Here is a 14,686-nt window from a genome sequence, read left to right as displayed (position 1 = left end):
ATGTCAGAAAGACCTTAATTTTATTTATTTATTTTTTTTTTACTATAACAAATATTGACAAGTAGAAAAATGAAGATTATTAAATAAAGAGAAGAGAGTGAATAAAGTGGATCAAGATGCTCATTATGGTAATTAGATATTAATTAAGATGATCTCGAATTAATTAATTGGAAGGGATATATTAAAATCTTACTTAATTTATTTATTCGGGTTATATTATATTAATACTTAAAATCTAATTTTATGTCTTAATTCTTAATGATATTTTATTAATTACATCTAAAATAATTTTAGAAAAATATTGGCTTATAACTTTAATTTTTTAATGACATTTTTAAACATTTTAAAATAATAATAATAATATTTTAATAAAATTATTATTTATTTAGATAATAGATGGAGCTACAATTTGAAATTCAAAACTCATTATGCATTTATTTATTTATTTATTTATTTTTAATTATTTATAATGTATTGCTTTAAAACAAATTCTAATTCGTATTTCACATATTTTAATAGTATTTAAGGAAATGTTAATAATATTTCTTAGTTAATTTATGTTTTTATCGAAGAAATTTTCGAAACGATTATTCGTAACTGTCACGATAATTCAAATAAATAGAGCTCCCTATCAGCGATTTAAAGTAAACAAGAATTTCGATCGATGGATCGATCCTGTGTTAAGTGTAATGTTTATAAAGCCGGAATATGGATTCTTATTAAATATTTAAAGCCAGAAATGAACTTTTCACACATAAGACAGATTCTTCTAACTTTGTTTAAGTTGAGAAACAACTTTTAACCTTTTTTAGACTGATAAATATTTAATATATTACATCAATTGTCACGCAAATTAATCCATAAAGGGAATCTATAGAGGTATATATATATAAATTTACAGGGAAAAACATGAAAAATTCTAAACTATTTTAATTTTATCTGAAAAATTTTGTTTGGATGTTGGAGAAAATATTGAAAATATTTGAAATTTTTAAAAATTACTAAAAAATTTTTAGTTTTAACTCTTTAAAAATATATATTGTTGAGTAATGAAAATATATATTTTTAAGGATTTTTTTAAAGAAAATATTAATAAAATATTAATAATAAAATATAAGACATTCCTAAATGCAATTCACGAAAATATCATGTTCTATAAAAGATTAATGCATAATGTTATAGATTCGTATCAAAGTTTCAAATTATTTAGTTTAATAATTATAATTCCTAAGTTTAGTAAACTTATAATTTACAAAATAGCCAGTCCTTTGCTTAATTAAAGTACATTAAGTATTCTATATACTGTATCATGATTTTGATCATAAAATCGATATGTATTTTTAATATAATTTAGAAATATGCGCTTCAACAAACTTAGTTTGAAAATACAGTAATTAGATAAATGACCTTGTTAGATAAATATAAACAACAAGCTAAACAGAAAAATACAGACTGTTGTTTCAATCAATATATGCAAATAAGTTTAAATGGTTTTCCAAGTTTAATCACCTTCCATGTTATTTAGATTACACTCTCATTCTATACTTAAGCTCTATAATACTTTATACTACTGTTAAAGTCTAAAATAGGATATTTTTCTTACCTATTGTCACTTCCATTATTTCATGTTATAATTAAAGGCACAAATCTGAGATTCTACCAGAAAAATGTGGCAAAAACTCTAACAAACCTGTTTTCCTTCTCAGTTATTTGTTTAATATTTAATATTTTAACATGATTTTTATAGAATTTTATTAAAGAAAAGTATAAAAACGTAGAATCGCTTAGTAGGGACACGTATCATCGAGTCTATAAGTAATGAAATATTAAATATTGATATCATTGCAGTATGAGAAAAATGTAAAGCAAACCCTTCGCAAAATTTTCTTAATTATTTATTTATATATTTAATATTTTTGACGTTGTTTTTATATCTTTAATAAGATATGAAAAACACAAAATCGCTTATATATATATGTCTTATCATGTATTAAGCGATTCAAGGCGTATAAATAGGATAAAAATAATAGAATTATATATTGTGACATCGTCACAATGTCGGGCTACAATTTTTAATATTTTAATGTTTAAAAAATCACGTGATTTCCGGTCCATACCGGAAGTTACCGAAGAAGCCGATTAACTATATACGAACTTCCGCTCCGGACCGGAAGTTCGTATATAGTTAATCGGGATCTCTGGCCTCTAAGCTTTCCATATCGGGGCTCGATATTAGTGCTTTGCCCCTGTATATCATTCCTCTCCTGATAACAATTGAGTCATGCCGGTCATCTATCTAACTTCGTTCTTGAGAAAATTTTCAACCATGTGACTTCCGGTTCAGACAGAAAGTTCGTACAGAATTAATCAGGGGCTTCGGCCCTGAAGCTTTCATATCTGGTTTCGATTTTCATTTGTCTAATTACATTCTCGAGATTGCGAAGAACAGACAGGCAGACAAACGTACGACGGGAATGTATAGGTCTGAAATTTTAAAATTGCATTCCAGTCAGATTACGAGAAAAATTTGGGAAAAATAAACTCAGTAAATTAATATTTTCTTAGTTATTTACTTTAGTATTTAACATTTTAACACGTTCATTGGTAATAATAACGATTCTATGAGTAGAAAAAGAAGAAGATAAAGATCGTAACGTAAGAATAAAAGAAAAGTCGAACAAAATCGCTCTTAACTTTCTTTATATGCTTTAATATTTTTTATAGTCTCATTAGATGTTTACAGAACATGGAATCGTTAATATATTGTATGCCTTATTAAAGGCACGTAATAGCAATTTTATGAGTATGAACAGGATAAAAATAGATATAATAATAATATAATAGTGTGAAACAAACGCTCATAAAATTGATTTTTCTTAATTGTTTACTTAAATATGTGTTTAAAATATAAATTTTAAATATATGTTCTGTAATTAAAAAGATATATTAAGAATCCAATGAATAGGCGAGCAGAACAAAAAATAGTTAATATACAACACGAGAAAAATGTGAAATACTGTAAAACGCTTTAAAAATATGTAATATTTCTAATTTAGTTTTATGCATATATTTAATAAGACATTTATAAATTGTGTTGATATTTTTGATTTTTGCCTTATTAATAAGATAGGTATAAAAACAGATACATAATTAATATAGACTTGTTCTATAATATGTTTTATACACGCATTGTTAAAGGTGTGAACGGGATAGAAAAATCATATCTTATAAACATAAATAAAGTTAAATGTTGAACAAAACACTGACAGAAAATTGTTTGTTTTTCTTAATTATTTACCGAAATATTTAATATTATTAGCAATATGTTTCAATATATAACGTTATTAATGTAGGAAATATAATTTTCTGTGTGATTATATTATGTTACATATTAAAATGTCTTCTTACTTTACGCCAAAATCTTTATTTAAGCAAATATTCTACCATTTATTTAACCTTATAGAAGAAAGTGTGAATATTGATAGAAAAAAAATTAAAGCATTCTACTTTCTACCAAATTTTCAATAAAGGAAAAGGAAAAATAATATTTTTTTTTAATCCGAAAATTTGCCCTAAATGCTACCAACAAAAGTAAAGATTTTTCCAATAATCCTCCATACATCAAATCTATATTTAGAAAATAATCTCAAAGGATTTCTAACATAGTTGTACCAAGAAAAAAGAAAAAAGTTCTAGAGTAATAAAAAAAAATTTCTTATATAAATTTATCAAACAATTTTAACCTCTCGATTAAATAAAATCTATAAAAATATAAGCATAAATATCTAGAATGTTCTTATTGTTTTTATTTTTTTGAACTTTTATTGAACATCGCATCTTCTGACGTCATAAGCACGTTGTCATGGTAACAGTGATGGGCATATTTGGAGAGATCGTCTACATCTGCTTTTATCGATATAAAGTTTTTTCTTTTATTATTATTATTTTCTTTTTTTCCCTATAATTGGAAAGCCAATTGGAAGCCACGAATTACGAAAATAAATTTTAACCAATCATGTGATTGGTTGAAATTTAAATTTAAATTTTTACTAATAAAACGAACATAATTTAAATATACGTTTGAATTTCAGTAAATACAATAAGTTAATATTAATAATAATAATTATTATATTAATTTTATAATATTTTTAATGATAATCAATTTTTAAGTTTTTTTTTTCTTTTTTTTTTGGTCAAAACTGCATTACAAACAAAAAACGTGCTGAATAGACATTATGTTATCTTCATTTAGAGCTTCGAGCTATAGTTATTATTATTATAAATTTTATCTCTTAAATTAAATTTAATAAATTAATATATAAATATTTATTGTTTGTATTATTAATTTTTTTAATTAACTACGCAAACGACAAATATTATTTCTAATCACGTGTTGCTTCCATCACGTGATACTGTTGTCATGACAACAGTTTGTTGGAATTTTCCATTATATAAACAATTTAAGAATAAACTCATATTATAGTTTTCGAAATAATTAATATAATTAATAAATAAAATAGTTTCATTCGATCTTTAAAAATTTGTATTATTAATTAATATCTTCTAGTCCCCATGTTTGAGATAAATCCCGCACTTACCGATAAGTTCCGCACTTATATGATTTTTTGCAAATTATTAATTAAAATATATTTTTAAAATATTTAAATTAATTATTACGAAAATTATTCAAGTTAATTTAAAATATCTTCCAATTATAACGATAAAATCGATAAGAATATACTTCAGAATACGTAACAAAATATTTACTCAAAAGATGGCGCCATTACGATCACTTACGTCCCATTTTAGTTCCAATTTGAATGTTTATATACATATTTTTAATAAATTAAAATTATTTAAAATAAGAAAATACATTTCTTGTTTTAAAAATACAAAAGTAATTAATAATTTACTTATTTTTAGATATTTTATTCGCTGCTAGTCAATGAGTATTAAATTATTCAATGTACTGTACTGTACTGTACATAATAATATTTCATTCATACTCATATATCATAATAACATTTTAACGCATCTTGCACATTTTATGTTCGTTATTAATATATGTCTTTAAAACACATTCGATTTAATATACTTTCGGTAATAGCGGACACACTTTTTTTCCAATAGATCCGTTAAATCGAGATTTTACTGTAATACAATAACTTAAAAAATAAATTAAAATAGTTATTAAACGAATGAAAGATTCATCATCGTCGTGAGTTGTCCATTTATCAAATGCTCTTAATCTTTATATTTTATTTTACTTTTTCTATCTTTTATTAAATGGCAATATAAATGGCCATATATCGCTTGACCTAGAAAAACAAGGTCATAATTTACCTTTTCATGTTTATAGCTTTAGGTATCTTTATGAAAACGGTTACAGAAATCCACCGTTTCCTGCTCTTTGTAATGTCTATTTTAATTCTCTTGTACTTTCAAGAGTTTCGGCTCATCACCAAAAGTAGAATTATAGAAAAAACTGTTATTCTACCTCCGATTACGAGTCTTGAGAATTAAAACAGAGATTTTTAAGTTCTTCAATAAAACAAGAAACAGCAAACTGGTGGTTGGAGAAATTAATTTTAATGACCGAAACTTACTCTATATTCAAATTATTGAATGATCGCACGAAGAAGAAATTTTAGTCAAAATTTTATCGACATTTATATAGATAAATCCTACTAGTTCGTGCCAAAAACTAGAAACTCTTAATGTATTTTTAATGTTTTGAAGGTCGGGACATAATAAAAATCTAATAAAAAAATAAATTGCTTTAGTTCTGTTGTTTATATAAAGATAAACATAAATGTAATGTAATTGTGTTTTATTTTATTTACTTTATAATGTTTTTTTTCATAATGGTTTCTAGAAAAAGAATTTCGAATCTTGCAAAATGATTTTACTATGACGTTATATTTCTATTAATTTATTGTGTTATTTAGATATTCAATATTGCTACTCTGACAATAACTTACAATTACAATTCAACGTCTGTTGCCATTGCTTAATAGTGTAATTAATTTGAAATGATTGCATATATAATAAAATTGCGCTTGAATGAATGTTTTAGGATTATGATTTACATTATTAGTGATATAACAACTATATTATGATGTGAATATACTTACGCAATATCTTCAAGTTTAAGGCCTTTTAACTTAGTTTGCAAGAGAGCGCAAGTTTTGTGATCAGAAGTATCCACCGCTCTTCTTCTATTAAGGCGAACTCCCATGGGCATTTCGGGCACTGATAAGCGGCCTTCTCCATCTTCGCTCTCCTCTTTGTGCTGAGATAAGGGGCTTTTGGCAGAATGATAAAAAAGTGGAGAAATATTTGGAGAAGAACCCCTTCTCCTACTGTTCATATGTCTACTTCCTGCAGCACCAATCATGGCAGTTTGTTTAATATTTTACCTACAAATATAGATATAAGTAATTTTATTCTTAGTCTAAATAGTTAACAATTGATTAAACTTGACATTCGATTATTTTTACTTTAATAATAATTTTTACAAACACTGCTAAAAACAGTTATAAATTTGCGCCACAGATGGCAGGAGGATCGATATAAAAATAATATCTTTAATGTATTTAATAAACATTTTAAAATAAAAATAAAAATTCTAAAATTTATTTTTTATATTAATCTTTGCTTTTATAAAAATTTTAGCATGAAAAATTATTATTTTCAATTCAGTAATTTAAAATGAATTCTAGACATATTAAATTAATTAATTAACATTATTTATAAAAACCCGATATAACTACTTATATTTATTTATTTATTTAACTCTCAAAACAAATTTTACTGTTTTTATATGAGTTTTTTTTTTAGCTGTTTAGATTTAATACACCTCAGGAAGTTAGGAAAATAAATATAGTTTTATGTGAAACATACTGCAAGTGTATGTTTATCTAAAAAATCTATATTTGTTTTTATAACTGGATATTACAAATTTTAAACTAAAAAAGTAAAACTCGAAGAAAATATTCAAAATTTAACTTAAGATTAACTAATTGACATTGTGCTCTAGAAGAGTCCGAAATTACTATTACTTAATATTTAAATTTAAATTTTTTATATTAATTTATTTAAAACTACAAATATCAATTTTTCCATAGACTCTTCATCACTTTCTATGTGGATGGTATGAAACCTAAATGCATTTTATACTTTATGCAGGGCCTATATACGTTAATATAATATAAAATACTGTATGTAAGACGGGATTGAGACTTGAAGCATTAAGTTAGCCATCTCTTCCAACAAAAAAAGACAATAAAAGGGGTCTTAAATTATAATCTTGTGTGTTAATCTAGCCTCTGCTTTTTTTTATTATTTTACTGCATGTAAAGTGCTGAGCACTCTAGAATCTATATAAATTTTGAATTACAATTCTCACCCGATTATATAGCAATTTAAAAAGCGAATTGATTCAGAGAATGAATCCATAAAAAAATAAATAAATACAATTTAAGATTATTTGGATCTTGAATTATGCATAAGAATCTATATTTTAATTACACAAAGTGAAACTCCAAACTTTCTTTAACGTTATATGTATATTCTATTATTAATATTATACATAATTTATTAATTGTGTATAAATTATATGTACTTCTTGGTAATTTTAATATAAAACTCGATATAGCGTCCTCCTAAATAGTGTCACCTCATAAAGCATCAATAAATGCTTATGATCGAATCTTCCCTACAAACTTTAAATAGAAAGAACCTGGGCGTCCTCAGGCCACGGAGCGTTTGCTCCCTTCCTAGGATCGAGTAAAAAATTCCACAAATTATAATCGTAAAAGTGATTGAGATATGTGACCATTCGCCTTTGGCCATGAGACTCTATGTCTGTTTTTTTGTATTAATGCAATTCATTCATATTTCATCTATAATATACTTGTGAAAACACCTCAAAATTAAGTAAATAAATAATTTTTTGATGTAATTTGTCTCCAAGCTTTGCCCTTCCTGGAAAATTTCTGCGGACGCTCATGGAAAGAACTCTTCAGTATAAATGTATGATTTTGCATTGTAAACATCATTCTTATCGCCAAATCACGTGATTTTCAAATTCGGAATCAAACGTATTTAGACCTCATTATTGTATTGAATATATAATTCTTAACATTTAAGGTGCAACACTCGATTTCATCAATTTCAGTAATGAACAAATTGTGGAATTAAACAGAAGTTTGACTGTAATTAGTCTTTAAATTAATGGTTATAAAAGAATAATAACAATGCTTTTTAATCCGTTTTAATTATTTGTAGTCAGCTGGAATCAATTTTGAATCCATTAAAATAATTTAGAAAAACATTTGTTTGAAAAAAATCGAGGAAAAAAAACTAGAAACTTATTTAATCCTTCTCTTTAATCACATTAATAATAATAAGATTTTCCTCTTCCTTCTAATCTTAACCTTAGAAACCTCTTATCCTCTTTAATCAATTAAATAAGTGTAATTCCGACACTGATCTCTTCTGGCTTAACTACAGTATATTCCTATCTTCTAATATTTATAGCCACGTGATATAGCAATCAAGGTCCTAAAACAATAATAATCAACCTAACAAAACTATCCCCAACTCGACCCTTATTCATTTTATCAATTTTCCTAAGTGCAACCATAAGCAGACGTTTATTACATTATATATGTCCATCATCCAATACAAATCACTATAAAAATTACAGGAATTTTCCTCCTAATACTAGAATTTCTCAAATACTAACGAGTGGATCGTAGGATCTAAGAAAGACCTCAGACGTGAATCTAAGACTTCACATCTATTATGAAATTAGAATGTTAGAGCCTTTTCCAATTATGCAGATGAAATAGAATTTATCTCCAAAATGACGACATTATTTACATTGAATCTTATTGATTAAACAATATTGTAAGAAAATAATATCAACAACCTTCATTCTCCAACCTTTGAATGCCAATTCATGGTCTTACATCGAATTAACGTAGGTGAGATGCTTTAAGGTAATTATTGCTACTACAGCGTTTAAATTTACATGGAACAATGTCATTATTGTCAAGGGATTTTGCTGAATCTGATAAACAGCATTAAACAACTCTGCATTTCTGAAAGACATGACTCTATATCGTACCGGATAGATTTTCGTTAATTTATATTTGATTATTTCTGAAATTTTCTTTTTTACTTTAATAATTATTTGAAATTTCCATACAAATATTCTTTAAAATGAGCGCAGGAACATAATTCTCAATATTTTTAGAAAATCTTCAAATTTAATCTTATTTCTTAACTTATGAAGGATTTTTGACGTTTGAATTTTAATACATTTTATATCGAGTTTTATTTATTAGAAATTTAAGTGAAAAAATGATGATATATGAGACAAATTAGGATTTATCCACTGATCTTTGGTTTAAGTGATGTTATGGGGAGGATTAAGAGCAAAAAATATATTTTCATGGAGATTAGGGAATTTATGAAAATCAAGATTTTAATGGAATAATCTTTCAATATGGTTTTAAACATTATCCGAATAATTAAACAATTTAAATTATCTCCATTATCCATTTTTTACATATCTTTATCCTATATTTCATTAGAATATAACGCAAAGATCTACAAAAATGTCTGTATCCAATGATTCAATATACCATTTATAAAAATTATTTTAATTAAGTATATTTTAATTATTTAAGAGGCACATCAAAAATGTGAATTTTTCTTACCCGAAAAAGTGGTTCGATCCACATTTTTCTTCATAATAAAATATTTCCGCATCCCGAACGAATTAAGAATCTAATATGTTGAATTCCATAAATTAATTAGTCGAGATTAAGTGAAAAATTTGGATTTATTTCCCGATTTTTATTAAGTATAAAAGATAAAATTACACGTATACTAAGAAAATTTGTATATTAGATTATATTTGCTGTTATTAAATATACCAACAACTGTACACTATATTTATTGATGACAAATATGTCACTTGCAATGAAATATGTAAACATAAAGTGTATATTAATTAAGTTTACACAAATAATAAACAAATGTTTACCGTTTTTTAAATATAAAGTGTAGAGAATTGCCTATAGAATGTAAAATAGAGACTTAATTTCACCTTTCCAATTAATAAAAAAACAAGCAGCATAAACATGAATTCTAAAAATACAACAGTTAAATGGAAGAAACAGAACAGTTAAATTGTAATTAAATTTTAATTATATTAAAATTGAAATTCTAGTCTTTTAACTTCTTGAAATTATTCTTAGGAGTGTAGAAGTTACAAAAATAGAAAGTTTCATTTTGAATCAATGGTTTAATGCCGATTCAATAGTTCTATCCTTCCCTTTTCAACAAGTGGTTCCATTCTTCATAAAAAATAAATCTGTCCCAAAGAATTAAACCAATCAAAATTAAGCATTTTGATTCAGTAGTAAATGGTAAAAATAAAGTTACTGGCCTATGATTCCTATAGATTTAAAATGCTTAATTTTTTTAATCAATTGAAATTACATACCAATAACTTTATATTTGTAATAATTACACTTTAATATTGTTTTACAATAATTAATAATTAAAATAGAAAATGATGTCTATGATGATAGTTTTTTTTTTCATTTCCAACTTCTGTCAACAAGAGGGTAGCACGCAACGTATGGACTCTTATCTCCTATTAATTGGTTTCGAGTTTCCAGATTGTAATTTTAATTTCCTTAAAAGTAATTAAAATTTAATTGTAATTTAATTCCATCTGCGCCGGTTGTTAGCTTTTGCATTTTTGATGTTTATAGAACATTAATATATATGTATCGATAAGGATTGCAAGAGTTACTCTTCAAACATTGATTTTGTAAAATGTTTACCATCTGTCAATAGTAATGCTTTTCAAATAAATTCCTTTCGATTATTCACTCTTTTCATTCAGACAAATTTTAAACAAACATTTCCCAACAAAATCCAAACATTTTTCACTTTAAATATATATTTAAATATCGATTTTTTGACGTTTCCATCTTTTGATTTTTCATTAAACTTCTCCGATTAGCCGATAAATAACGTACTTTTCTATTGAATCAAAACGAAATTTCTAATTAAATCCGATTCAAATCAACGTGTTTACAACTTTAAAATGTTAAAGACTATTAAAAAAGACAATTCCTTTCACGTTTCAATCTCTTGATCCTTCATTAATGTCGCCAATGAGCTGATAAATGACACACTTCTGTACTGAATCGGAGAAATTTCTAATTAAATTCGAGTCAGACAAATTTGAAATGATTAAGATCAATTTTAAATAACATTTTCTAACAAAATACAGCTGTTTACGCTTTAAATATACGTTAAAAAGCGGACTTTTTTGTGATTTAATCTTAATTCCTTATTAAAGTCTCCAGCGAACGGATAATGATACGTTTGTAGTAGTGATGTAACGAATAGTATATTCGGCCTCAGCCGAATACCGAATATTCGGCCAAACTATTCGGCTTGTTTAACGTACATATAAAAATTAGCGCGCAAACCTCATTATGCAAGGATCGCGCACCCTGCTCTCTATTGGCCCGATGTCACTACGATTTTTTCTTCCAGTAGGTCTAAATTATTTAAATTAATTAATTAAATTATAATTATTAAAGTTAATACGAGATGGAGTCTAACGTCTACCTCTAGTGCCAAATTGGTTTATAATTTATGTAATAGCCGTAAATAGCCCGATATGATTCGGCAGTTGTTGGTATTTAGATGTAAGTTATAACTTATAAGTTATTTTATTTGCAATCGATCTTTTTAACTCTTTAATTAAACAGTAAAATTTTATTTTTACTACATATTTGTAGACTGAATAGTACCCTAAGGATATATACTTTAGTGGGGACATATGGTCTAGTTTCTCCCCAGATGTGGAACAGTTCAAATATATTATTGGGGAGTTTCTATTTGTGAAGTTTTGTGATAATTTGTTGTTATTGTTTTTGTCAATATTTTTAAAATTAACATGATTTCAAATGTTATCTTTTGCATATAATGAGAAATGCTCATTCTTTGCTTTGTATATAAAATAAATTATATAATAGTTACTCATCTTCTAGAAATAGATAAATAATTCTTTCATTAAATACGATAAGTTTCAATAAAACGTTTCGTAAATCATTTTAAAATATCGTAAAAAATATTAAAATATACAAGAATACGATTATAACATAATTAACTAAACAATAACACTAATGCCCGATACATTCTAACCTACACGCCATCAATGCCATAAGATATCGGGCTAGATAAAGGCTATATTATTATTTAATTACGAAATAATTTAATACTAGAGTTAGACGCTATTTCTTATTAACTTTAATAATTATAATTTAATGTTTAGCATTAATAAAAGTTTCCAAAATGATTAATTTACTGTGTTTTTGTTATTTCTTACTCCTGTTTTTAGGTATTCGGTATTCGGCCGAATAGCGAAAAATAGGCCGAATAGGCCGAATACTGGGTAGTAACCGAATATTCGTTACATCACTAGTTTCTAGTCGAATCAAAGGGAAATTTATAACTAAATTGAAATCAATGTATTTATAACTTTAAAACGTTTAAAATTTATTTATAAAGTATTTAAAATGATTTATTAATTTACTTATCAAATAAAGAATGAAATGTAAATGTATTTTTTTATCAAGGGAGCTGTGTATTTCCAATTGTTTCGTAGTTTGTGCAATGGCTTTAAAGCTTAGTACAGATCATTGGAGAATCGATTTTTTAAATCTTAAAAATAGAAAGTAATTTTTTAGAAGAAATATTGAAGAATTAAATGAAATTTGATTATGTAGAATCGTTTCTTTTGTATTTGATCAAGAAATCATTTTTGAAAAATCTCAAAAAAATTGTTTATAAGAAAAGGTGTTAAATGTGACCCGCTGTCAAAATCTTGCAAAGTTAATCCTTTCATTTTGACATCCAAATTCAATTATCCAGCATCCTCTTCCCTGACTTGAAAGCAATAAATAACAGAGATGACAATTTTGATTTATATTTGATTTTTTTTTTTACTTAATATATTAATATTTCTCTCCTTAATAAATTTACATTTTTTAAATAATTTAATTTTTTTTTATTTGTGCTTAATAAAAATATTTATTTAATGTCACTCGAATATTGGACTCATTAGAACAACAAACAAATGAGTTAAATCAATGGAGATTTAGAATTTCTAATTGATTTTTCTTCCTATTATTACTGAAATGATTCCTTTTGATTTTTATGGAATATTTTTAGAATTTAGATTTGCTTATGATACCCACACTGTTGGGTAGGGTTTCTCATTTCCCGGTCTTTTGCTTGTCCCGGGATTCCGAGATAAAAGTGAACTGTTTCCCGGGATCCCGGGAAATCCCGGGACAAAATTAATTATTTTTAAGATATACTAAATATCATGAAATCAAATGATATAATTATTTTTTGTTTTATAAAGTAATTTAATACGTTCCGCAACCACCGAAATCATATTAATAATGCTGTGTAAGATATATATTAAAAATTACTTTTGAATTACGTAGAAATTTTCACAAATAGAAAAAAATTTATTAAAGTTTGCTGGAAACTGCATACAACAACAAAAAATGACTTTGATATGAGTTGAAAATTTAAAGAAAAATTAATTTAGATCAAACTTCTAACTTAGAAGGTAATTTTTGATTTTTTAAATAAAATATAATACAAAATATTGTAAATTTTTATAAGATTTTAAAAAGCAAAGATGGTCAATACTCCGATCACTCAATCTAATTCTTATTTTAGTAATGAAAAGTCTTGCTACCGAGAATGCCTTTACCGATTCAATTGATGTAACTGGAATCGTGATTAATGCATTTAAGAGAAGACAAATATTATGTGTTTTTCACTTGTATCCTGAAAGATTTCTAGTTCGTTTTCGAGATTGTAGTACTTCTTTTGTTCTGTAGTATTCTTGATTTGTCTACCTCGACTACTTTAATAGAAACATCATAGCCCAATAATTCGGCAGTTCGTTTCTCTTTAATAATCAGATTATGAAGAAAAACTTCATACTTGCTGACTTCGTACTCGTTTGTATCCTTGTCCAATTTGCACAACTTGGCGTTACGCAGTCATTGAAGCTACTGGGCATGGTTAAAAATTAAGACAGCATAAGCAAAATTATTCCAGATATTACTGGTAAAGAATTTTGAGAGTCCTGCCACAAATAAGCTAAGTATTGATTATTGACCATTTGTGACGTGCCATAACGAGCAAAAATTAAAAAAATTAATAAATACAAATGTATTCTGACAGTTTATGAGTTAATTATACTTTCTATTTGCAAAATTTCCTGAACTTTAACACAAAATAAGAAAAAAGTGAATATTTAAGAAATTTGCGGGATTTCCCGGGATAAGAAAAATTTCCTGGGATATTTCCCGGGTTAAAAAAAACAACCGGGATCTCGAGATCCCGTTTGAGAAACCCTACTGTTGGGTTTTCTTAATGGTTCTCCATGCTTTTCCTTACATTCTAAATAAAGCAAAAAATGGAAAAATGGTGATAAGTGCTAATGACTCTCGAATTATCTTGAAGTATCAACTCACTACGGGATTTGCAGAAGACTTCTATTATTATTTATTATCATTTTTATAGGGTAGAGCATACTCAAGGGTCTAGCAAGTAAGGAAAA

The 14,686-nt window shown here is 25.8% G+C and overlaps 1 protein-coding gene across 1 annotated transcript in view; it reads right to left on the bottom strand.

Annotated features, from left to right (window-relative positions):
* The window catches only part of LOC136978245 (voltage-dependent calcium channel type A subunit alpha-1-like), a 637,477-nt gene that overhangs the window by 609,091 nt on the left and 13,700 nt on the right, over window positions 1-14,686 (bottom strand). The window contains exon 2 of the mRNA XM_067273927.1: window positions 6,135-6,419. Within this exon, the coding sequence (XP_067130028.1) occupies window positions 6,135-6,397 (263 nt within the window). The 5' untranslated portion in view covers window positions 6,398-6,419. The remainder of the gene's footprint in view (window positions 1-6,134; window positions 6,420-14,686) is intronic.

The sequence above is a fragment of the Centruroides vittatus genome, unplaced genomic scaffold (assembly GCF_030686945.1).
Source record: "Centruroides vittatus isolate TY-2023 unplaced genomic scaffold, ASM3068694v2 contig_5, whole genome shotgun sequence".
Taxonomy (NCBI): Eukaryota; Metazoa; Arthropoda; class Arachnida; order Scorpiones; family Buthidae; genus Centruroides; species Centruroides vittatus.
The sequence above is the reverse complement of the archived record's forward strand: the minus strand, read 5'-3'. Positions and strand labels throughout refer to the sequence as shown.